General features: G+C 38.3%; 1 protein-coding gene across 7 annotated transcripts in view; it reads left to right on the top strand.

Moving 5' to 3' along the window:
• Rfx3 (regulatory factor X3) overlaps window positions 1-22,597 on the top strand; it is a 239,369-nt gene that overhangs the window by 87,324 nt on the left and 129,448 nt on the right. For all 7 annotated transcript variants that reach the window (XM_034523217.2, XM_076918836.1, XM_076918830.1 and 4 more), the window contains one exon: window positions 13,211-13,335. In XM_034523217.2, coding sequence (XP_034379108.1) covers window positions 13,219-13,335 — 117 coding nt within the window. In that variant the 5' untranslated portion in view covers window positions 13,211-13,218. The remainder of the gene's footprint in view (window positions 1-13,210; window positions 13,336-22,597) is intronic.

Here is a 22,597-nt window from a genome sequence, read left to right as displayed (position 1 = left end):
TTTCAATAGTTACTAAGAAAAGTTAGGAGAATATCAGTTGAGTATTGGCAAGCTTAAATAAATTTCAGATGCTTAATTGTCATGAAGTCTGACAATCACTAGTAGGCTAATTGCTTATCCTTAGCATTTTCTCTATAAAAATTAAAGATCTGTTAGCAAAGGAAGTATAACAGGGCCACTCACCTATTCTGAGATGGCATGGTTAGAACACTGGTTCTGAAACTGCCATCCTGTGAGCCATTTGTACTTTTCAAAGCAGTAAATGATGCATCTGAAGGCTCAGAGCGGTAGCAACAGATTTGATTTGCTTATTTAAATTTAGTTAATCCTTATTTCTTTATTTTAAAAAGTCAGCACAAAGTATTTTGAACCTTAAAAGGGAGTTATTATAATAATTTAACAATTGAAATTACATTAAAAGTAAAGAAAAGACATTCTTAATGAATTCATCTATTGCAGATGGATAGAGCAGACAATTATACTTCTATAGTTTTAAGTATTAAATACTTAGAGAAAGCATAGTACTGTTCAATAGGATCTTAAACTCATACTCTTTGGGGATTTATATTGTATTCAATGAATTGAATATCCTGTGTGTATTAGGTACTGTGGCGTATTTGTGGGTGATGGGGTAATCACAGTCCATGTGCTCATGGACTTTTGCATTTGTTCTTTGCGTGTCAAGATGAATAATTGCACTATGGTTCACAACAACAACTGATACACACAGAATAATGACAGATTGTTACAGAATCCCCTGGGAGGATACCAGGCTGAGGCTTGTTAAGAGGTAGGGGAAAGAGTGATAGGTGTTTGCGAAGCATAAGGGACCCAGGATTTATTCTAGACCTAAAAATTGGAGATGAAAGAAGCGAGGTGGAAAACATTGTTTGAAGCAGAAGAAGCTTTGTTGTACAAGGAGCTCCATCTTGCTACATTGTATAATCTTGTCTGTTGTACAAGGAGCTCCATCTTGCTACATTGTATAATCTTGTCTGTTGTATGAGGAGCTCCATCTTGCTACATTGTATAATCTTGTCTGTTGTATGAGGAGCTCCATCTTGCTACATTGTATAATCTTGTCTGTTGTATGAGGAGCTCCATCTTGCTACATTGTATAATTTTGTCTGTTGTATGAGGAGCTCCATCTTGCTACATTGTATAATCTTGGGATCTGTAAACTGAAGCCCGATTCTGAAGAGCCCCTGAAGTCTCAACAGGAAGTTTACAGTTTATCCTGAGTACTTAGGACTCTTGTAGCTGACGTCTTGAACTCCCAAGTATCTGTGTGGTAGGATGGAGATCCAAGAATAGATTTTGAGGACTAATTAGGAAGCTAAATCACTGGAGGTAGGTAGTTGATTAAACTCAGGGGATACAAGAAAAGAAGTCTGTTTCTTATTAGTAGATTTCTTTGAGAAATAGAAATGCCAAAGTAACTAGATGCCAAGGTAGTTCTTGTCTGAAGAAATAAGTCAATCTTGAACTCACTGAGAACAGACTGGAACTAACAAGTTCACATACTTGGCAGAAATTTAATTAGCATGATGAAAATTAAGCTTGGATTTGATGATTAAATTTTAAAATTCAGATTGATGATATGCTATTAAAAATAATTCAACAAGTAGTTTAAAATCGAGAACAATTCAGTAGAATTATTGAATATGCTTATTTATTGGAGAGTTAGCTGCATACAATTGATATAAATGTTAGATCCTTCAAAACAGTATTAGGAAAGTAGAACGTATATCCCAAACGTGTGTGTGTGTGTGTGTGTGTGTGTGTGTACACACGCGTGCGCGCCTTCAAAGGGGAATAACAACCTTTGAGAGAGAGATGAATGGGCAGGCAGATTGGGATAAAAGCAGAAATATAGAATGTTGTGAAGGAGCTTTTCCAGAGATAAGAGGTTGTTATTAAACTAGGCAGAAACTAAGAAAGGGTAGAGTTTGTAGAATAAGTTATTTCTCTTACTATCTCTGGAACAAGGATTCTCTGAGAATGATGGCTAGAAAGATATACCCAGGTGTCTTGTAGAGTCTACAATGTACATGATGACATTAGGGCACTCTTGTGAACAAATGTGGTTAGGAAAAGAATTACTGTATTAAGAATAGCTAACTATTAATATATTTGTAGAGTATGAAGAATTCTATCCATTCTGTACCTACACAGGAAAAAAAAACAAAGAAAGTTTAGTGAGGGGAAGAAAGAAAAGAATCAAACTCATTTGTATGGATTTTCAACTTTATTTAAAATGTCTAACATGAACTCTGTCAATCATAAAGAATTAAGTTGATTTTAAACATCTGTTTTATTTCAGTTAGGGATATTAAACATGTGTGAAATGACATAACAGTTTACTTATTGTAGTACTATTTCAAAATGAGTTTTAGAAGAAATTACTGTTTTAAAGGCAAGAAAATACTTTAAAATACTTTAGACTAAGTTATAAGATCATCCATATAGAGAGTGTATTACTAATCCTCAAACTGTCTGCTTCATGAGAACAGTGGTTCTAAATAATTGCAAATATTATAAATTTCACTTGCTTATACAAAGAAATATTTTAAATATATTTAGGTATCTGTTTAGATATTAAATATCTGTGACTTTTTGAAGGTGGCTAGATACTTCAAAATGTTCCAAGTACATTTCTGTAATGAAAGATGACATAAGTGTTTTGTTTGATTGCTGGCATTACATTTAGCAGTAAATGTTTCTCTCTCTTTCTGTTTGTTTGTCACTGACCCCCCCCCATCCCTCTCCCCCCCCATGGTATGTGTGTGTATGGGAAATAGAGGTTTTTTTTTGAGGTCCACCTACTCATTTACTTTTTTTGCCAAAAAAAATGTCAGTGATGAGAATTCAGTTCTTTAAACTAGTGTACCTTTAAAATGGGATATATTGTTTCCATTATTAACAGTGTTATTATACAGTATTCTTTCCCCTTTGTAGATGGTATTGATTTCTTTGAGCCTGTCATTAGAATAGTTAGGAATTGCAAAAGAGTATTCTCCAGTTTATAAAAAGAAAAAGAGGAGGGAAAAAATTCTTATGAGGGCAAGAAAATTTAAGAGGAAAATTTTCTTTGGAACGTGAAGAAAAGTAAGGATCCCTGTTCTTGTTTTTTAGTCCCTGTAAAAGGCAAATACAGTCTTCCTGTTAGGGGACAGTACTATTTATTGGCTTGCTTCTCCAGTAGTTCTTAGAATCTTCCTGCCTTTTAAGACAATGTTTGCCTTTTCTTTGTTGCCATCCTAGCACAGGGATACCCTATTCAGCAAGCATATTCTTGGTTATCAACCCAAGGACAGATCTTTTTGTGTGTCTGTGTTGGGGTGGAGGGTAAACTGCACATAGTATGTGATGTTTTAGGAAGAATGCACACATGACACCAGAGAATATAGCTCATTTTTCTTGTGTACGTGAAGTCTTAGGTGTTACCCCAAGTACTTCAATAACAAACAAGAGTCCACTTTCTTGGAGGAACTAAATACTTTGATATGTATTTTCCAGTATTTCAATCCAAATCTTTGTTAGAGGCATTCTTACCCTTATCACTTGTTATCAAAGGGATCAGAAATGAATTGTATGTTTTAATTATCGATTGGACATTAAGTTTGGGAAGTGCTGTAAAACAGGTTATTTCATATTTGAAAGTATATATTAAAATAGATTTCCTGGCTTCTGCACAAAATGGCAATGATTGTGAAACTACCAAATGTAAATCTAGAGACACCCTTCAGGAATTATGTCTTGCTTATGTTTTGAGACAAGGTCTCAGGCTGCTGTGGAATATACTGTGTAACCCAAACTGGCCTGCAATGTGAGATTCTTCTTAGCTAGGTCCTCAGATTACAGCCATTTGACAGCATTCCTGGCATCTGTCAATATTTTTAAAAAATAGCACAGTCTATTAAAAATATCTAGAGTGCTTTTCAAGAACTGTTTGAGAGATTTGAGTTACTTAGCAGTAAAAAGAGAGAAGCAGAACGCCTGACCTGAGACTGAACAGATAAAAATCAAATCCATTAGTAGCTGTTTTCCTGATGGGAAATCAGTGTTGGGTTACAGAATTTATGAAAGACTGTTTTGCATTGCTCCATGTTGAGATGGATTCATTGGTCATGCTAAGGTGGGTTTCTTGTACAGATGTTCCTTTTTGTTTGGGTACATGTGTCTCCTATAGTCTCGGTGACCTATAACTAACTCACTCTGTAGCTAAGGGTGACTTTGAACACCTGATTTTCTTGCTACCACCTCTCAAGTGTTGGCTTTAGTCATGGCTACCATTCTCTGCTTAATCTAGGTTTAGCTTGAGACAACTCAAAGTTTATAATCATTGATCTGTGATGGCTTGTTGCAGCCCGAGCCGCTCTGCCCCACGTTTGGGGGCCAAAATGTGTCGGGGCCGCTCTATCAATGTTGGGACCCGCACTGCCAAAAGCCTTGGGGGCTAAATTGTTAGAGCCCGCACTGCCCCAAGCTGCACTGCCCCAAGCTGCTCCGGTCTTCGGGTCGGGGTTCAGCGTTCAGCAAGAGAGCGAGTGAGGACAGACGTGAAGAATGGAGACCAGAGTGTGATTCAATCCCGTTTATTCTTCAGTCTCTCTTCTTCTCTCCAAGTCCCTAGTTCCAAGTACTAAGTCTCAGGTCCTAATTCCTAGTTTCTCTTTAATAAATCTCAAGTCCTAATCTCTGTTCCAAGTTTCCAGTTCCAAGTTCTAGTACCAAGTGCCTACTCCAAGTGTCTAATGTCTAATTCCAAGTTCTTCCTCCAAGTGCCAAGTGCCTAATCCCTAATAATAATTTCTTCTGTCTGCCTCTGGCCTTTTATATGTCTCACTTCTAAGACATGCCTTTAAGTCACGCCTTTAAGTCATGCCCTTAGGTCTTGTCTCTAAATCTGATCTCTAAGTCACCCACTTAAGTCTTGGCTCTAAATCACAGCTTTAAGTCTTACACATCTAAAGGAAGATCCTGGGTATCTAAAGCAAGATGTTATCAGAGTGTGCTCAGCTGTTGTAGGCTAATGTAATCAAATCTCTTGTCAGGGTATATGTCTCAAGATGGCTGCAAGGATGATAGCTGCCTTCTGTTGCTCCCCACAATGGCTCTTGGAAGTTCCAATGATATCATTGTCCCTTCTCATGGCCCGTTATAGTATATGCCTCAAGAAGGTTTCCTTAAATATGTGGTTGTGTATCTAAAAAAATTGTATCATGGGGTAATCTACTAATTGAGAAGTTGGTTTTTATGCTTACAGTACTGTATCTATGTTGTGTTTTTAACATATCTGTTTAATAATCTATTAGTGGGAGGTTAAAGCATGTTTTGACAATTGAGCAACTGAATTTCTTGTCACTGATTAATACAAGTGTGAGGGATCAGCAGTCATGAAGCATAGTGCCCAAGATGCCCCCAAAACATGCAGACTCATGTATTGTAAATAAAATTTAAAAAATTTAAGTTAATATATTTAAAATATTTCTATTCTTTGCAAATTTCTTGCATTGATGCAGTGTGTTTAGATCATATTCACACCCCTGCTCCAACTCTTCCCCCCGACTTCTTTAAGATCCGATGCCCAACACCCCTCCTAACTGAGTGTACTTGTGCAGACTATATACTCATGGCTTGGGGCCTGCTGTGGGAACATTGTTACTTACCAGGGTCCACACAAGCACATAAAGCTGATGTTTTGTCCCCCAGCGTCTGTCAATAGTTAGTAGCTCTTTAGTTGCATGGGAGGAAGTGCAAGCCCCAACCCCATATTGGAATGTTGAGTGCCTCAATCTTATAAAGGCCCTCTGCAGGCATCCACACAACTGTGAGTTCATGAGTGCAGTGCTCCTGTCATGCCTAGAAGATACTGGTATGCTCAGGTGATTTCTGACCTGGCTTTCCCATTCTCACCATGGTCCCTGTTTTTTTGGTGGACGTGCTGTGTGATAGTCACGTTATAGTTGAGTATTCATTCTATGAACGCTGTTTGCACTCTGTGCAGTTGTGAGTTTTTGTGTTGACTGATAAGACATTGCTCAAAGAACCTTCTCTGGTGAGGTTGAGAGCTGTACTAATCTAGGTGTATAGAGATGGCAGTTTGATACTATGGCTATTGAATAGAATTTTAGTAGAGCACCTTGTGGTCCACAGACCCAGGTTTTTTGCCAGATTTACAATACCCGGCATGCATTTCCTCCTGTATGGGTCTTACATCAAATCACAAAGTTTTGGTAAATGCCTTAACATTGCTGCTACCTTTGCTTCCTTGGGCAAGTCTTTTCATACTGGTCATTGTTGTAGCTCATGGGGTTCACAGCTGGGTAGACTGCTGGTGATTTTCTCCTATAGCAACTGGCACAGAACCTTCCAATACTATGAAGTTTGGCCAACAGGGAAGAAACTTCCAGTTCAGTAACAACTTTATTTTGCCAAGTCCCATGACCAAGATGTGTTGTGTCTTCAGGAATAGAGTTATACTATAAAATTCTGGGTGGAAAATTAAACAGTGGCAACAGCGTATATTATTTGAGGGTATCTGGGACTTGATGTGCTTTCCTAAGTGAAAAATTATAGCCTTGTAGGTATTATGAAAGATTATATCCATAAGGCATTCTATATATGACATCTATATCTCTATATCTTATTCTTGTGCTATGTATGTGTGCTTAAATCTTTAATTCTTTCTTTTAGTTTCCAAACTCTTGACTGGCTATTATTACTAAACTGAGACAGACTTGGACTTGAATCCTGTTTTATAGATCAATAGCTATTTGCTAGTAATAATTATTTAATAATTAAAATAATTTAATCCATTTAGACTATTTAGAATATTTATTTCATGGACACTTTAGAATTAAATATGTATAAATAACCTGTTCCATAGGTGACAAACATAGTAACTTGTCCAAGTATCTGTATAAATAGTGATAATAAATTTATGGTGAAATCTCAGTGTTCATCAGCTTTTCAGTTCTAAGAATTATTATTAACTTGATAGATTCCAGTTGTTCTGAAGACTGGATAGATCAGTAGGGAGAAAATGTCTTACTCTGTCTTGTAATTTTTTGTAGGAACCTCTATATGATACAATTTTGTTTCTAGAGTCAAGAATAGAGTTTGCATCCTTAGGGAGTTTGTTTGTTTAGCTCCCCCCACCCCCACCCCTGTTAGCTGAACACTCTGTCTTTGTCGTGGTTGTCTGGCCTCTCATCTGGGCAAGACAGAGCTGAATTTTAATTCAAGAGAGTAAGTGGGAGAAAAAGCTGGAATGGCACCTGTGCCCAATGATGGCCTCTTGATAACCAGGAACAAAGTGAATGGTGAAACAGTTTTCATGGTGCTTGGTTGTTGGTTGCTTTGGCTTCAGTGCTAGTGGATTGGTTTTTTTTTTTTTTTTTTTTTTTTTTTTTTTTTTTTTTTATAAATGTAATTAATCTTTTAAGATGAAAACAGTCAATGGTAATTTTTTTGCATTTTTTTTTTTTTGAAGAAGAAACAATCTTTTATAATCTGAGTCATGGGAAAAATTAGGTAAGAGAAAGCCTTGTTGAAAAGTGAAAAAAAGAAATTTTCATGTCTGAAGTCTACTTCCTTGTTCTAGCCTAAAATTTAGATTCCTGCCTGAAATTACTTAGTTCCTCAACCTAGAACTGACCTTAATACTTGCATGTAATTAAAATGGTATTAAAGCAAAAAGGAGGAGGGGGAATGGTATAGGGCTTTCTAGGGAGGGGAAATAGGGAAAGGGAATGGCATCTGAAATGTATGTAAATAAATAAAATGTTCAATTAAAAAAAAAAGGAAAGGGAAAAAAGTTACCCAGGCAACCAGTGTTTGCCACAAGTGTGCTGAGTCATAATCTCCAACATTAATCACTGTCATTGATTATCACAGACAGGTGACTGTAGAGGAGACTAGGCCATTATCACTTTTTCAGCTTTCCTAAGGATGAGCTTAGCATGCAAGATTTACTGTGCACCTTCCTAAAATCATACCTTCAACCTTACAGAATGAACCAGGGCTCTTAGCATGCAGAGAGGCCTGGGCTTTCTTCTTATATCCCTCAATTACTTCATCTGTTGATGGTATAAGATTGCATTTTGCAGTGTACAAACTTACCCTAGAAATGTTTTTTAAATAGAAGACTTGGGCTATGGCCTCAGTATATAGTTCATTAAGTTACTAACTTCTTGGGTAGAGAAGTGAAAATCAAGTCTTACTGTTTTGTCTATGTGGGTAAAATAATCAGCTCTACATATTTTATTAAGGTTTAAAAATTTATTATGTGATTATTTAATGCATATTAAATGGGATACATAGACCATTTCAAATATTCTTATTATTTTGTATTATGTCTTTTTGAAAATGATTTAATAACCTTATTTGTTAAAAGTTGGTATAATTTCTTAATAAAAAACCCCAGAGTAATCAAAATGTAGATATCCACACTCATAGGAATGTAAATGTTAACAATATATATATTTTAAATTTAAATTTAATTCCCTAATTTTATATTTTGTAAGTTTTTACTTTTTATTCAAGTTGTATATGCCTTTATCTATGTGAATGTATGCTGTGTGTGTGTCCATGTGTGTGTTCATGTGTGTGTGTGTGTAGGCTAGAAAAAGGTGTTGACAGATCATTGGGTTGGAGTTGTAGAGAGTTGTGAACTAACCAATGATGTGTTTATAAAAAGATAAAGCGGGGGGGGGGGGGGGAATATGTTCTATGGAGGTGTGGTGAGGTATGGGGGAAGGGGGTTCCTCTGTGGGGCCCATGCTGAGGAATCCCTTCCCCCTGAGGGACCAGCTACAGAACAGTATGGTATAGAAGAGGGTTTAGGGCATGGGGAGGAGAGTTGAGAGGGTAGTAGAGGCAGAGAAAGGCAGAGAGAGAGGGAGAGAAACAAGGAGAGGGAGAAGGAAGGAGAAGTAGAGGAGTAGAGGCTGGCCATGACCACATGGAGAGAGAGGGGGAAAGAGAATGGGGAGGGGGAAGGGAAAGCAAGAGCAAGAGAGCAAGAGATCGAGGAGGGGCCAGGAACCCCTTTTATAAGTGGGTCAGGCACAACTGGCTGTTGCCAGGTAACTGTGGGGCAGAGCTTAGACAGAATGCTAACAACCAATGTGGGTGCTGACAACCAAATCTGTTCCTTTGAAAGAGCACTAAATGTTCTTAACCACTGAGCAATCTCTCCAGTCCCATTATACCTACAATTTTAATTAATGGGGGTTTAATTCTTCCTGATTTGAGTGTTAGTAATAAAATTTTTATGTTTAAGAATCTCTATAATGATAATGGTTTTTTCTTTATTTAAAAATATACTGATGTCAGACTACTTGTTCTCCAGTTTAAAAATAGTCATTTATACTTATGAAGTAGCATTGCTATGATGTTATGTTGAGGCAGCCTTGTAAAATTCTTATAATTTATGTGAGTACAGCCATGTTGCTTTACCGTAGAGTACTGGCATAATAACTTTGATTAATCTGGTTTAAGCAGAAAGTGGAATTAGCATCTTGGCCTTTCTATAAGGGAAAAGGAAGAAGCAATTTGAAGATTAAACTGTCTTCATGCAGAAAACTAAGTCATTTTAATGGACTAAGAATCAGATTACTCAGCCTTTGCTTTGTGTGAGAGAAAGTATTTTAGAAAGGAGGATCCCAGTCAGCATGGGATGGACACAATCAGTTACAGGCTTATAAAGTTCTGTTTGATAAGCAATTGGCTAGGTCAGATTATTAATCAATTTAATTTGGCATGTTCATTGTATGTGATAAAAAGAATCCAACTGTGAATTTGAGTGTGTTAAATAATCTCCAGGAAGTCCCCCAAAGGACATTTGAATGCTTTAAAACTTGGAATAAGGCATGTTTGTTCTAAATACACTTGATTTGCCTAGGTTTGCCCATCAGGTTGAAGAAATGCTAATTTGTTGCATTCAGCAGCTGGGTTTTGCAATATTCTTTTCCTCCTCCTAGGGGCTAATTAGCCTTCTTTCAAAATGTGGCCTATTTAGCCTTAGATTCTCATGACTCATCCAGTGCTGGCTGTACAAAGCAGAATCCTTAGCAGGCGGGTGTGTCCAACTGGTTAATTAGCCAGAATAAAAAGGTCCTTTGTCAAACAAGCATCTGTTGCTTGTAACACACCTGACAGGCACATTAGGCAGGGATGAGTAGACAGAAATTGTGCATGTCTCTCCTGTAAGAGTATACAACTCATTTACATGTATGCTATGTCAGTGACAAACTGCAGGGGGTTATTTAGTTTATCAAAACAGAGTAATGTGACTACATTTGTGATTGATAAACAAATATCACTTAACAGGCACTGAAAGACAAAACTAAGCAAATTACCCCCAGGCGTAAACAAAACCTCAGAAACTTGTGCTGGTGAATAAGAGAAAATAGGTTATAACACCCAACAGCACCGGTATGGTGGCCCGCAGCCACCCATAACTCTAGTTCCAAAGGGTTCAAAACCCTGTTTGGATCTCCCAAAGAGTCAGGAGTGCATTTGCAGCACATATATACTTTCAGGGAAAACACTTACACACATAAAATGCAGGTAGTAAAATGTAAAAAGCTGGTCAGATGCGTAGAAACTGGGACTAAGTGGAAAGTATTCTGAGGTTTGACCGATACTTGGGTGCACTAGATTGGGCTTTTAATGCTATTTTGGATGTAGCATAGACAGAGCTAGAGGCCGAATCAAAGGTTCTCTCCTACAATCTAGCTTTACAATTAAAAATGATCACTTCTCTGTACTTTAGTTTATTCCTGTTGAATAGTTGACACATTTCTTTTACCTTTTTCAGTTCCTCATTCTAAAACTTTTATCACTCTTTGTTATTCTATTTACATTTACACATGCTCTGCTTGTCATTAAACTCAGAGATTCGAATGTGTCCTGTGAAGTCTAGAGCATGAACGTGATGGTGGTGTCATCCCTTCCTCTGTTTCCTGTGTGTGCGGCAGTGAGTAAGGGATGGGATTTGACATCTCCAAGCCTCCAGTTCCTCACCTATAAAGTGAAGGACATCATAATTTTAATCATTAATACAAAGTACTGGCACATAAGCTCATGTTGGCCCCGCTTTAGCTAGCTCTGTTGCAAGTAGAAGGGAGTGTTAGTGTAAGAGGCGTTGCCGTGGGAACCCTCCCACTACCCATGAGGGAGAGGACAGGAGAAGCCCTAGCCGGCCACACATGACGTCTGAATCTGTACACCATACAAACAAGGCCTCCTGGTTGTCCCAAAGCTGGTGAGACTGAACACCATCCCAGCAGATGCTGCCCAGTGTCTGGGGCATTCCTTGTTACTTCTACAAACACAAGCCTTGGATACACATTTAGCTTCTTTGTTATAGCACAAAATGTAATCAATACTCTGTGTATATATAATAAACCAAAGGACCCAAAAGGTTGTTTCATTCCTTTTTCGGATTGCTGCTTTTTTCTCTATTTGTTATGGAAGAAAAAAAAGAGACAGGAGTTCTAATTTATGTATTTTTCTTCTTTAAGAAAAAGATAATTTTGAAGGGGATAGCCAGTGCTGGGATCTAAGTAAGCACTGTTTCCTTGAACTATAACCTAGCTTTATCTTCCAACACTAGAGCAGCATTGTCTTGCATCCCCCTAGTTTTGTATAGAGAATGATGTAATTCTCAGTCTTAGGCATCTCTGTGGCTTTAATGCTAGTCCAAGTAAACATTTACTGACATTATTGTTACATTTGAAAGAGCCACAGTTTGTTATATTTCCCATGAAAATCTTGAGTTTTCAGCTTCTTTTGAAAAATTGCAACTGTTTTCTGCACAGTATCCTCCCCTGTATCCAGCCTGTCCCTGTAAATGACCCAGGAGCCACAGTCACCCTTCTCTTCCTTGCTCAGTATAGCCAGCATCACTCAGTTAAAAGTGAAACTCAGGTCGATTTGTGGATTCCTTTATTCATGAGTAAATGTATTTATAAAAAGCACCCAGAAGATCCTCTTACTTCTGTTACTCGCCAGTCATAGCTGTTGTTGCTGGACTTTCTGGCTTTTGTACAGCTTTAGGTCTTTGACTAAGAAAGCAATAAGGAAATTCATAGATCAAGTATAGAAATGCCAGTATAACACTGGAGAAAATTACTCAGATCATAATGATAAGCATGGCCCAGCTGTTCTCTTGCTACAGTGACGACATTCCCAACCTCACTGCGCTGCAGATTGTATATTTATAAGATAAGAGTGGGTTTGTTGTTTTTCAAGGTCCATTTCTAAACTTGAACAAGATGGTGGTTGTAGAAAAAGAATTGGATTGGTCACACTCTGACAAAGATTTTGAGAAGAATTAATTTTCTCTTCCAAGCATTTAAATACTTGAGAATTTAATTCTCTTTGGAACATAAATGTTTGCCTTGTTCTTTACAGATTTAAACAGCAATGCATTACTTTTCATTGGCTACCAATTAAATAGTACTGCCTACCTTATCTACAGATCTTGAAATTTATCCACGTTTATCTACAGACCAGGAGATTCACATTTATTTTCATTGAGTTTGTAGCATATAATATATATGTATATACATGTATGTACATGTATATACAATATATAATATACATGTATGTACATATATGTGTATATATATTAATAAAGTATATGTGTGTATATATGTATATATATATATACTCATATATGTGTACACATATATGTATACACATATATATGTACATACATATATATGTATGTACATATATATACACACATAGAAAGTAATTTAGAAACAATTTACTCTATATTCTTTATTGACATCCTAGTGGCCTTGAAAAGTATCTATAAAGTATGGTTCATTACATGGGCATCTATTTCAGATTGTGTTCTGAAATTTGAATATCATGAATATTTTAAACCATAGTTCATTAAAGGATTGAAATACTTTATAACAGCTGAGATCAAAGGACAACAGCTTTCAGTGATGTTCTGCTTCTTTATCTTAGACCAAGAGGTACTAATAAGGATTTTTTAAGTAAACACTATTAATTTTCTTTATTTAGTAAAAAACTGGTGACAGTAACTAAAAACAGACATGGGCTGTGGTGACAGTGTATTGGTGTGAGTGGTATTATATGCCCAAAGCCTCAGTATAGCATTTAAGAACTGCAATGAAACATATCATTCAAGGCCAACACTTTAAACTGTTTTCATATATTCCAGAGACCATCATGCAGACTTCAGAGACGGGTTCAGACACAGGTTCGACAGTGACTCTGCAGACATCTGTGGCTAGCCAAGCAGCAGTGCCTACACAGGTGGTACAGCAAGTGCCAGTCCAGCAGCAGGTAAGGACCTGTTTTATTCCAAGAGATGCTGTTTGTTATGATGACTAATAGAGTGTATCTCAAAGATTACTAGGAATTTACTATCTTTCTTCCTGGAGGACGGAGGCAGCGCTCCAGTTCACTTCTTCAGTTAGGTCAGCAAATGTTTCTTGGCTAGTTCCCTGGTGTGCCAGGTCCTTTCCTTTCTGGTTTGTAGAGCTAATAAGACAAATTGTAGACCATGTTCTTCTCCTAAGAGCTTCTAATGCTTACAGGGAGTTGATTTTTCTAACTTGTCCACTTTGTTTTCTCCTTTCTTGGCACTGCTTACTAGAGCTTCCAATTCCTTTTATATTGAAATTTCACCAATAATATTTTTTACTCTGGTTGAGTTGTACTTAATAATGAAAAGCATAATGTACTTTATTTGCAAGGATTTTGCCTTTGTGGTGTTTTAGAAATTGCCTTGGCACTAGTTAGCTGTTAAGTACTATTTAATGAAAATAAAATATTCTTAAAGGTCTGTATATGTGACTCATCCCATTTAACGAATTGCAGAAGAATTCATCACCACATGTTTAGTACAGGTCTTATTCATGCTCAGGAAATTTGGCTTGTTTAGGAAAGCTACTGACAAGTACTATATGCCAGTTAACAGTTCTCTGTGTGGCGTATGAGCACATTGTGAGTTATTTGTTCCAAATAGTGGCAAGGACTTGCATATTTCAAAATACTAGTTACATTTATCTTTTCCCTTTTCCCTCCCTCTGTCATCCTTCCTTCATTTCTTTTTTGCTGTTTTCCTTCCTTTCCTTCCCTCCCTTTCTTCCTCTTTCCCTCCCTCCCTCCTACCCCCCTCCCCACTAGTACTAAAAAGGAACTTCTACAAATAGTGCCTTAAAAGCCACTGGGATTACTGACATCATTACCAACTTTACAGTTTAATACTTTTCAAAAAGGTAGGGCTTGCTTCAAAGAATAAGTAAAGATCAATTGAGACATTGTTCTGCATTTTTAACGTTAAAAAGTTAACACCAATCTGTCAATATTAAACACTTGCTGAATAGGTAAGATTTCTGGTTCAGGATCTAATTTTGATCCTACCCATGTAAAAAATGACACTTTGAATGAGTATAAATATGCCAAAGGTTCCTAGTTCCAGGACTTAACTTTTTGAGATGGTAGCAGGTCTGTAGTATGTATGTGAACTGTCCTGGTCCTTGCTTTCTTCCTCTGTGTTTCTTCCTTTGTTTTGGCTCTCAGAGAGCTTTTCTTGCATTAAATTTATATATTACCCAGTGCTTACTATAGCATATGTAGAGCATTATTATAGGTATATAATAATGGGAAGAGCCAAGTAACTCAGGGATTTTGTTTCTAAAATCAGTGTTATCAGAGCTTAGCAAGGTGATAGATGTGGCTCTAGTTTTGTTCTGTGGTATGTGGATTCCAGTTTTTCTAGCCCCATTTGTGGGAGATTTTCTTCCAGCATTTGTTTTTGGTATCTTTGTCTAATACGTAGTGTATGAAGTCACGTGTACTTACGTTTGCGTCTTAGATTTTGTTCCATTGGTCTACGTATTATGCCAGTATTATATTGTTTTTATCTGAGGATAAAAGCAGTTATCTAACAACCTGGATAGAGCAGGACAGTGAGTGTGGGACTTGAGCTAGATCTGCCAGGTTAGCGGCCATCAAGGGAGACTCACCAGTCTAGATTCTGAGGAAGGATTTAAGAGTGGTTGGATGTGGCATAGAAGAGACCTATGGGATGTGGCAGGAAACACAGTTCTGGACTAGAGCCTGGAGGATGAGGAAGATCTTTCTTGGATGAGAGGTTTAATTTAGTAAAGCTTTAGTGAATTTTGTTTGTTTGTTCGTTTGCTTGTTTCCCTGTTTCGCTTTTTGTCTATACTATTCATGTTAAAAATATGTTCAATGTAAACTGAAATTATCTGACTCATTTATACTTCAGAACCATACTGTATTTAATAACTTTGTCTTTTCTTTTTGGCTAGTTGTATACCTACCAAAACTTTGTGTAGCCTCCTACACAGGGTTTAAGTGAATGCTTGGTTGGATAATGGGACTTGAGTAGGGGAAGACAAACAGGTTTTATTGCTTTGTAGCTCTCCTTCCTAACCCCCAAGACCAATTTGGTATGACAGGTGATTGATTGGTCTTCCTCAGTGTAGGCATTGAACCAAACAATCAACCTCTAAACATTTCATGAAAAGTTAGAGAACATCTTTGACCCTACTGCATAGACTTGATAGTATTTTACTCCTTAGATAGAAATGCATGCTTGCTTCCTCTCCCTCTCCCCTCTCCCCTCTCCCCTCTCCCCTCTCCCCTCTCCCCTCTCCCCTCTCCCCTCTCCCCTCTCCCCTCTCCCCTCTCCCCTCTCCCCTCTCCCCTCTCCCCTCTCCCCTCTCCCCTCTCCCCTCTCCCCTCTCCCCTCTCCCCTCTCCCCTCTCCCCTCTCCCCTCTCCCCTCTCCCCTCTCCCCTCTCCCCTCTCCCCTCTCCCCTCTCCCCTCTCCTCCCCTCTCCCCTCTCCCCTCTCCTCCCCTCTCCCCTCTCCCCTCTCCTCCCCTCTCCCCTCTCCCCTCTCCTCCCCTCTCCCCTCTCCCCCCTCCTCCCCTCTCCCCTCTCCTCCCCTCTCCTCCCCTCTCCTCCCCTCTCCTCCCCTCTCCTCCCCTCTCCTCCCCTCTCCTCCCCTCTCCTCCCCTCTCCTCCCCTCTCCTCCCCTCTCCTCCCCTCTCCTCCCCTCTCCTCCCCTCTCCTCCCCTCTCCTCCCCTCTCCTCCCCTCTCCTCCCCTCTCCTCCCCTCTCCTCCCCTCTCCTCCCCTCTCCCCCATCTCTCCCTCTCCCTCTCCCTGTCTCCCTCTCCCTGTCTCCCTCTCCCTCTCCCTGTCTCCCTCTCCCTCTCCCTGTCTCCCTCTCTCTCTCTTACACACACACACACACACACACACACACACACACACACACACACACACAGTGTTAATAAAAACAAAGCAGTAGCAGTATGATGATACATGTCTATAATCCCAGCCTGTGGAAGGCTGAGTAGGTTAGAGGCTAGCCTGTACATATAGCAAGTTCAAGGCTGAACTGTAGAACACAGTGACATTCTGTTATATCTATCCCATGAAAAGGAGACTGCTGCCAGAAGTAGAAAGTCAGCATCTCCAAACATAAATAGCTGACTGCACACATGTTTACACACACACACACACACACACACACACACACACACACAAACACACAAACACACACGTATGCATGCACACATACTCACACTTCATTCTTGTCCATTAAAAAAGAAGAGTCTCTTGTACACCTGGACCATTCTTTAAGAACTCCTGAGCTGTTCTGTAGAAATACTTTCTGATGGAATATTTTCAGTTCCTCAGATTCTTTCCTCTGGGGTGTTCAAGGCAGGTGATACCTTCCTTTTGCTTGTGTCAAGCATAGTAGGTGAGAATATTTTCAGTTCCTCAGATTCTTTCCTCTGGGGTGTTCAAGGCAGGTGATACCTTCCTTTTGCTTGTGTCAAGCATAGTAGGTGAGAATTCTCATTTTTTTTTTGTCAACATTGTTTTATTTCCCATAGTTGGCTAGTGTTAGATTTGCTTGGAAACACTTGTTATATTGTTCTAGTAGGCCTATTCAGAAGGATTTTTTTTCTCTTTTTTCACTTTATCCTCCCCTTCCTTTTATTCTATTCTCCTCTCCCTGCCTACTAGAAGAGTTTCTTGTTTGAAGTTCCCTTGGTTGAATTTTTTTTTTTTTAGGTTTTTTGAGACAGGGTTTCTCTGTGAATCCCTGGCTGTCCTGGAACTCACTCTGTAGACCAGGCTGGCCTTGAACTCAGAAGTCTGCCAGTCTCTGCCTCCCAAGTGCTGGGATTAAAGGCATGCATTACCACTGCCCAGCTTGAGTGTTACATTTTTATGCAATACAATCATCCATAACTGATAATAATAGTATGTTAATAATTTCTTATTGATCTAATATGCCTGTAATGTTTGAAATTTTAATTAGAATGCTGTTGAATGCTTTTAGCTTTTATTTGTGACATTGGTGAAAATTGATGGATATTGAAATCAAGTATCAATGTTAAAGATAGTTAATTCTGTTGATTCAGCTTTTTACTATAATTTGATTAGAAGTGACAGTTTTTATAATACAAATCTTGTCTTTATAAAAATACTAGATTAGATGAATAGTCTGTAGAATTTTGACTAGGCATGGACTCTTAGTCTTACATCATTTCTGTGCTATTTGGTATTTGGTATTCTACTTTGGAAGATTTGTTTAAGAATTTTTTTATAACTTATTCTTCACAGCAGTAATTTTATACCTGCCTCTAGGAGACAATCCTCCTAAGCCTAACAGAATTAACTTCTAGGAGAGGGACCTTATTGTCCACTAGTTCTTAGCCAGATCAGGTTTTTTTAATGGTAGATCTCCTGGACACAGGACAGAATTTTAGTACTAATTTTAGTCCTGGGTCTACAGATATCGCTGATATTGATGATGAATCTTAAACCATTGGAACTAGGACCTACAAGCCCCACCCCTTTCAAATTTCTCAGCAACCTTTACAGCTAGCTGTAATTATCTAACACTTACATTTTCTTTGGAAAAAGACACATATGTATTTTGTTCTCCCCAAATCAGTAAGCATATAAATCAACAAGCATGCTATCTCTATATTGTACCTTCTAGAGGAGTCTTGGGGTTTAGATTCTTCAAGTGAGTTCAAGAAACAAGAACATACATATGCACATATACTAACTGGGCTTGATCACCTATTCTAATATGCCTGTTGATAAAGTGTGTTATGATAAAAAGCAAATAGATAAGAGTTATTCACACTTGGGAAGTGAACAAATAATTGGATCCAGTAACACTCTGTTCATATTTAGGGCATTTAAATTGTTGTTGGGTTCAAAATAAGAAATAATTAGGGCAACGGTGCAAGAATTTGCATAATTAGCCATCCCTCTTGTAGGTGTAGTTGACTTTATTCTATAAAGTAATCTGAATAACTCCATTTACTTGAGGAGATTAATCTGATTCCTATAATGGCATCCACTTCAAGGGGTAGCCATACTATCATAGATGTTATACAAAATTAAGAATCAAGTAGGGATTTTATTCAAGATGACATACAGAGAGACAGGAAATGAAGGCAGACATGGCAGGCTTTCATCTTGTCTTTAGTCATCTCATGGGCTCAAATAAGGAACCAATGCCTTTTAATCGAGAAGCTAGTTCCAAGAAACTATCATATTAGCACTTACCAAGGACATTTTCCTAGAGGAAATGATTTTTAAGACAAGATTTGCTAAGATTTTAGGTGCACTAAAATAAAGAGTTTCTGTTGTTATTTATTTTGACTTTTATAAAAAAATATAGGCAAGAGGTTTATAAGACCAGGTACATTTGGATTAAGGAAAGGAGGAGAAAGGGAGTTAAGAGAGGTGTTAAGAGGAAGTAAAAGAGCAGCTAAGGTCCATTCCATATTGGACCATCAATGAGCCACTGGCCAGAGGCACTGAGCTATTCCTTATGTTTTTGAAGATCTGTTAGGGTTGTTGGATCTTGTCTTTTATTATACCCATGTAGTTTACATAGAAGCAGCATTCTTTGATGAAGAAGAATAAAAGGCCACCTTTCTCTGCTATTATTAGATATAATCCTTGCCAATTTTGTAGCACTACAGAAGCCAGTCAGTCTATGTGGTCCTGGAAAGTAAGGATGGCCTGAGCCATCGGTTGAAGGTCCTGGATGAGCTGAGAGGAAAATAGTAGTTAGGGATGTAGTTAGACCCACTGGTCTAGTGGTGACACCAGGATTGCAAGAAGTAGTAGGCCTTGAACTCTCTGTCTTTCTTGTTGTGCTTCTATAAACTCTGTGATGAGAACCAACAAAGGTTCTTGTGGGTAGCACACCAAATTTTGGGAAAAGGAACACCTGGACACAAGTCTCGAACCACACACTGGATAGGCAGTGACAAACTTGTGTGCTGCAGAAGATTAAAGCATGGTGAATGTTCAGATATAGTGGCTGGGTTGTAGTGCTCAGAGTCATAGTGTAAAATTGCAATCTGAAGAATCCAGGGTGCTCATAAAGTGTGTCACTGAGAGGTTAAAGCAGTTTGTGATGCCAAAGAAAAAATGTAAGAGAAATAAGGTAGTGATATTTGGCTTCGGTCAGTTAATGAGTGGTGAACAGAATCTAAGGCCACCAATGATGGGCATGAGTTTGATCCAGGAGCAATACAGCAAGTGTTCTCCAAAGCAGCGAGGTACAATGTTACTCAGTAACTGATGTGTGGAACTTAAAGTCTGAAACAAAAGATGGATTGACCATGAGGACAGAGAGGTGGGATCAGTGTTGTTCAGGAAGGGAGATGTTAGGGAGGTAAGAGCTCTGATGAATGTTAGGTCACATCTGTTTTTTCTGAGCCTACATGTTGGGAGAATGGGGTGTGTACTCCTTGTATTTTGATTGTGCTCAATGAATAATTGTGATAAATGTGGTAGTTAACTTTACCAGTGACTTCTGTTTCCCATCTGGAGTGATAGGGGCTTTTAATTCAAAGATAAAAATCTCCCATTCCTTGTAAAAGTTAGAGTTTTCTCCTGAATATGCCTCTTGTATTCAATAAGAACAGTGAGGGCAGCCTCCATAAATCTCTGGCCAATGTTGACAATAATTTTTAGTTTGGTCATAAAGTGAGCAAGCAAAGTGGCCAAGTATGAAAAAGACTGATGTAGGTGTTATACGGATATTTATCTCTTACTGGCATCCTTCCATTGAGCTGGCTCCGGTTTCTACCACTTTAGTGGTCTGGGTGAATAGTTGAGTGTAAGTCTTTTAAACTCCAAATTTCCATACATGGAATCTGCTACCAACAGGAGCAAGCAGCAGGAAGTAGAAAAAGGAAAGGTAGGTCATAACCTAGTAGGGTCAGACCTGAGTCTCAGCAGATGTATGGCGTCACATTCTTCTGAGACTGGAGGCAAGCTGGTTTATCCTGGTATCTTCTGATGTCGAAGGGAGCAAGGTTCTGTTGGGGTTTAAATGTAAAACGAGGGTTATCTTGAGATGATTGTATAAAGATGAAAAAGATTAATGCATCATATTGAGATTAGCTGTGGTAGGGACAGCAAGGCACCCTGAAGGTGCCTGCTCATTTACTTTATTGAAGGGAGGTTAGAACTCTGAAATGGGGGATGATCTCCTTGAAAAGGAGATCTGAGACTGTCTTTGACCACTACCCATCCTAAGAATGTATCAACCAGGATCAAAATGTATTTGAAATGTCTACTAGTGGACATGTGGAGCTGCTAGTCCGACCCAGGGAGGGATCCCCTAGCTTGAAGTGTTGGAGAAGAAAGATGCAATGCCTGGATGTGGGATTGGAAATTTGACAGATTTTATAAGAAACAGTGATAGTCTTTATAAAAGATCCTCAGGGGTAGACTGTAAATAGGTTTAGTAAAATGAGACAGCCTGGCTGTTAGGTGAAAGAGTTGGTAGAATAGAATAGGATAGAATTCTTTGAGTGTCTGGGGATGATAGAACAGATGTGGGCTGTAAAGTGAGGATATCTTGTGGCATGTGAGAGAAATCCAGGCCTCTGAGATTCTAGGCTCAACCTGCCTTGTTGGCTTGGTTATTTCCCTTGCAGATAATTGTCTGCTTGATATGATCAGCTTTGGACAATTCCTATGACCGTGGTAAAACGAGAAGCTTTTAGCTTGGCCATAATTTGAGATGGGTTAGTTACTAACCTTCCCTTTGTTGTTAGTTGTTAGTCCATGCTCCATCTAGATGGCTGCTTGTGACAGCAGAATATGGAAGGCATATTTGGAGTCTGTATTAGGTTAAGGAATTGTTCCTTTGCTAGTTGAAAGGCATGAGTAAGAGATACTAGTTTGGCCTGTTGGTTTGTGGTTCAGGCTCTGAAAAGATAGCGTATTCTACTTTTCAGACTGCCTCTTGTAGGAAGACTGCCATCTTTGTACCAAAGATGTGTAGGTGGCTGAGGTAGTGTTCTCTCGTATATGTGTGTGGGATGAAGTAGTAGCTCTTCTTGGATCTCAATGCAACAGTGAGATGGAGTGTGTCCTGGGATTGCTTGTGGGAGGAATTTTGAAATGTTGAGAGGTGAGTCTGCTGTCCTCTATCAGTACTACCTGAAGACAGAGTAAGAATATCTCTGATATAAAGTATTTTCCTTTGAGCCAGAAAAAGTGGGAATCTTGAATTTTCTATCAGTGTATCCAGGACATTTTACAAACCGGAAAAATAAAGTAAAACTCATATAACAAAATGTTAATTTGGGGCAAGTGGAGAAATGATACTTAAGGTACTTTATTTAATTTATCTGAGGTTAGAAGACTCCTGGGGTATTCATGCACTGACTCCTTAACAGTCATTGCCACAGAGATATTCATAGATGTGTATAATATGCTGATTTTTAATTGGAGTGCTAGGGAGCCAAGCCAAGTAGGCACTGTCTTAAGAGGTTGGGCTGAAATTGTACATTGAGATGAGCATGTACAAACAGCACACATGACATTTACTATGTACATTTATTATAAGAGTGATTGCCTTCAGTCGTCTTTACTGTGGATTAAAACCTCAGTGATGCCTCTTAACAACCTTATCTTTGATAATAATGTTTGAAGTTTTAAAACTGCAGACTGAATATTATCTTAGTATATTATTATAGTTATTATTTTGGTATATTATTATAGTTCTTTCCTTTGCTAATCAAGTTTCTCTTATACCCTTTCTTCTAAGAAGAGAGCACTGACAGTCTCTGCTTTCATGCTGACACTTTCTCCCCAGCCTCTGTTCTCTACTAACCCACGTTACTTTAGGCTTCTTTAGCTAAACTATTTCCTGTCACTTACAAGTTTATATTACTACTTCTTGGATGTTCTCCAGCTCCTCTTCTTCTTTCTTAACTTGATAGTCTATTTTCTTTAACTACTTTTTCATGATTATACATTTATTAAAGAGATGTGTTACATAATTTAAATTCCTGACCATAAGTAAAACTTTATACTTGGTTAATAATTTATCATTATCTCACTAAATTGAAATATAAATGATTTGAGAATCATAAATCACTGAAATTATCCTAAAAGACATAGCATGTCTGTATCAATCTTAAGTTATTAAAATGTATCTCAGAGCTGTGTAAGTAGAAACACTGATTTAATCCTAAGTACTTTGTTCTAATATAAATAAAGT

Source organism: Arvicanthis niloticus, chromosome 1 (assembly GCF_011762505.2).
Source record: "Arvicanthis niloticus isolate mArvNil1 chromosome 1, mArvNil1.pat.X, whole genome shotgun sequence".
NCBI lineage: Eukaryota > Metazoa > Chordata > Mammalia > Rodentia > Muridae > Arvicanthis > Arvicanthis niloticus.
Note: the sequence above shows the minus strand (reverse complement) of the source record. Positions and strands in the feature narration are given on the sequence as shown.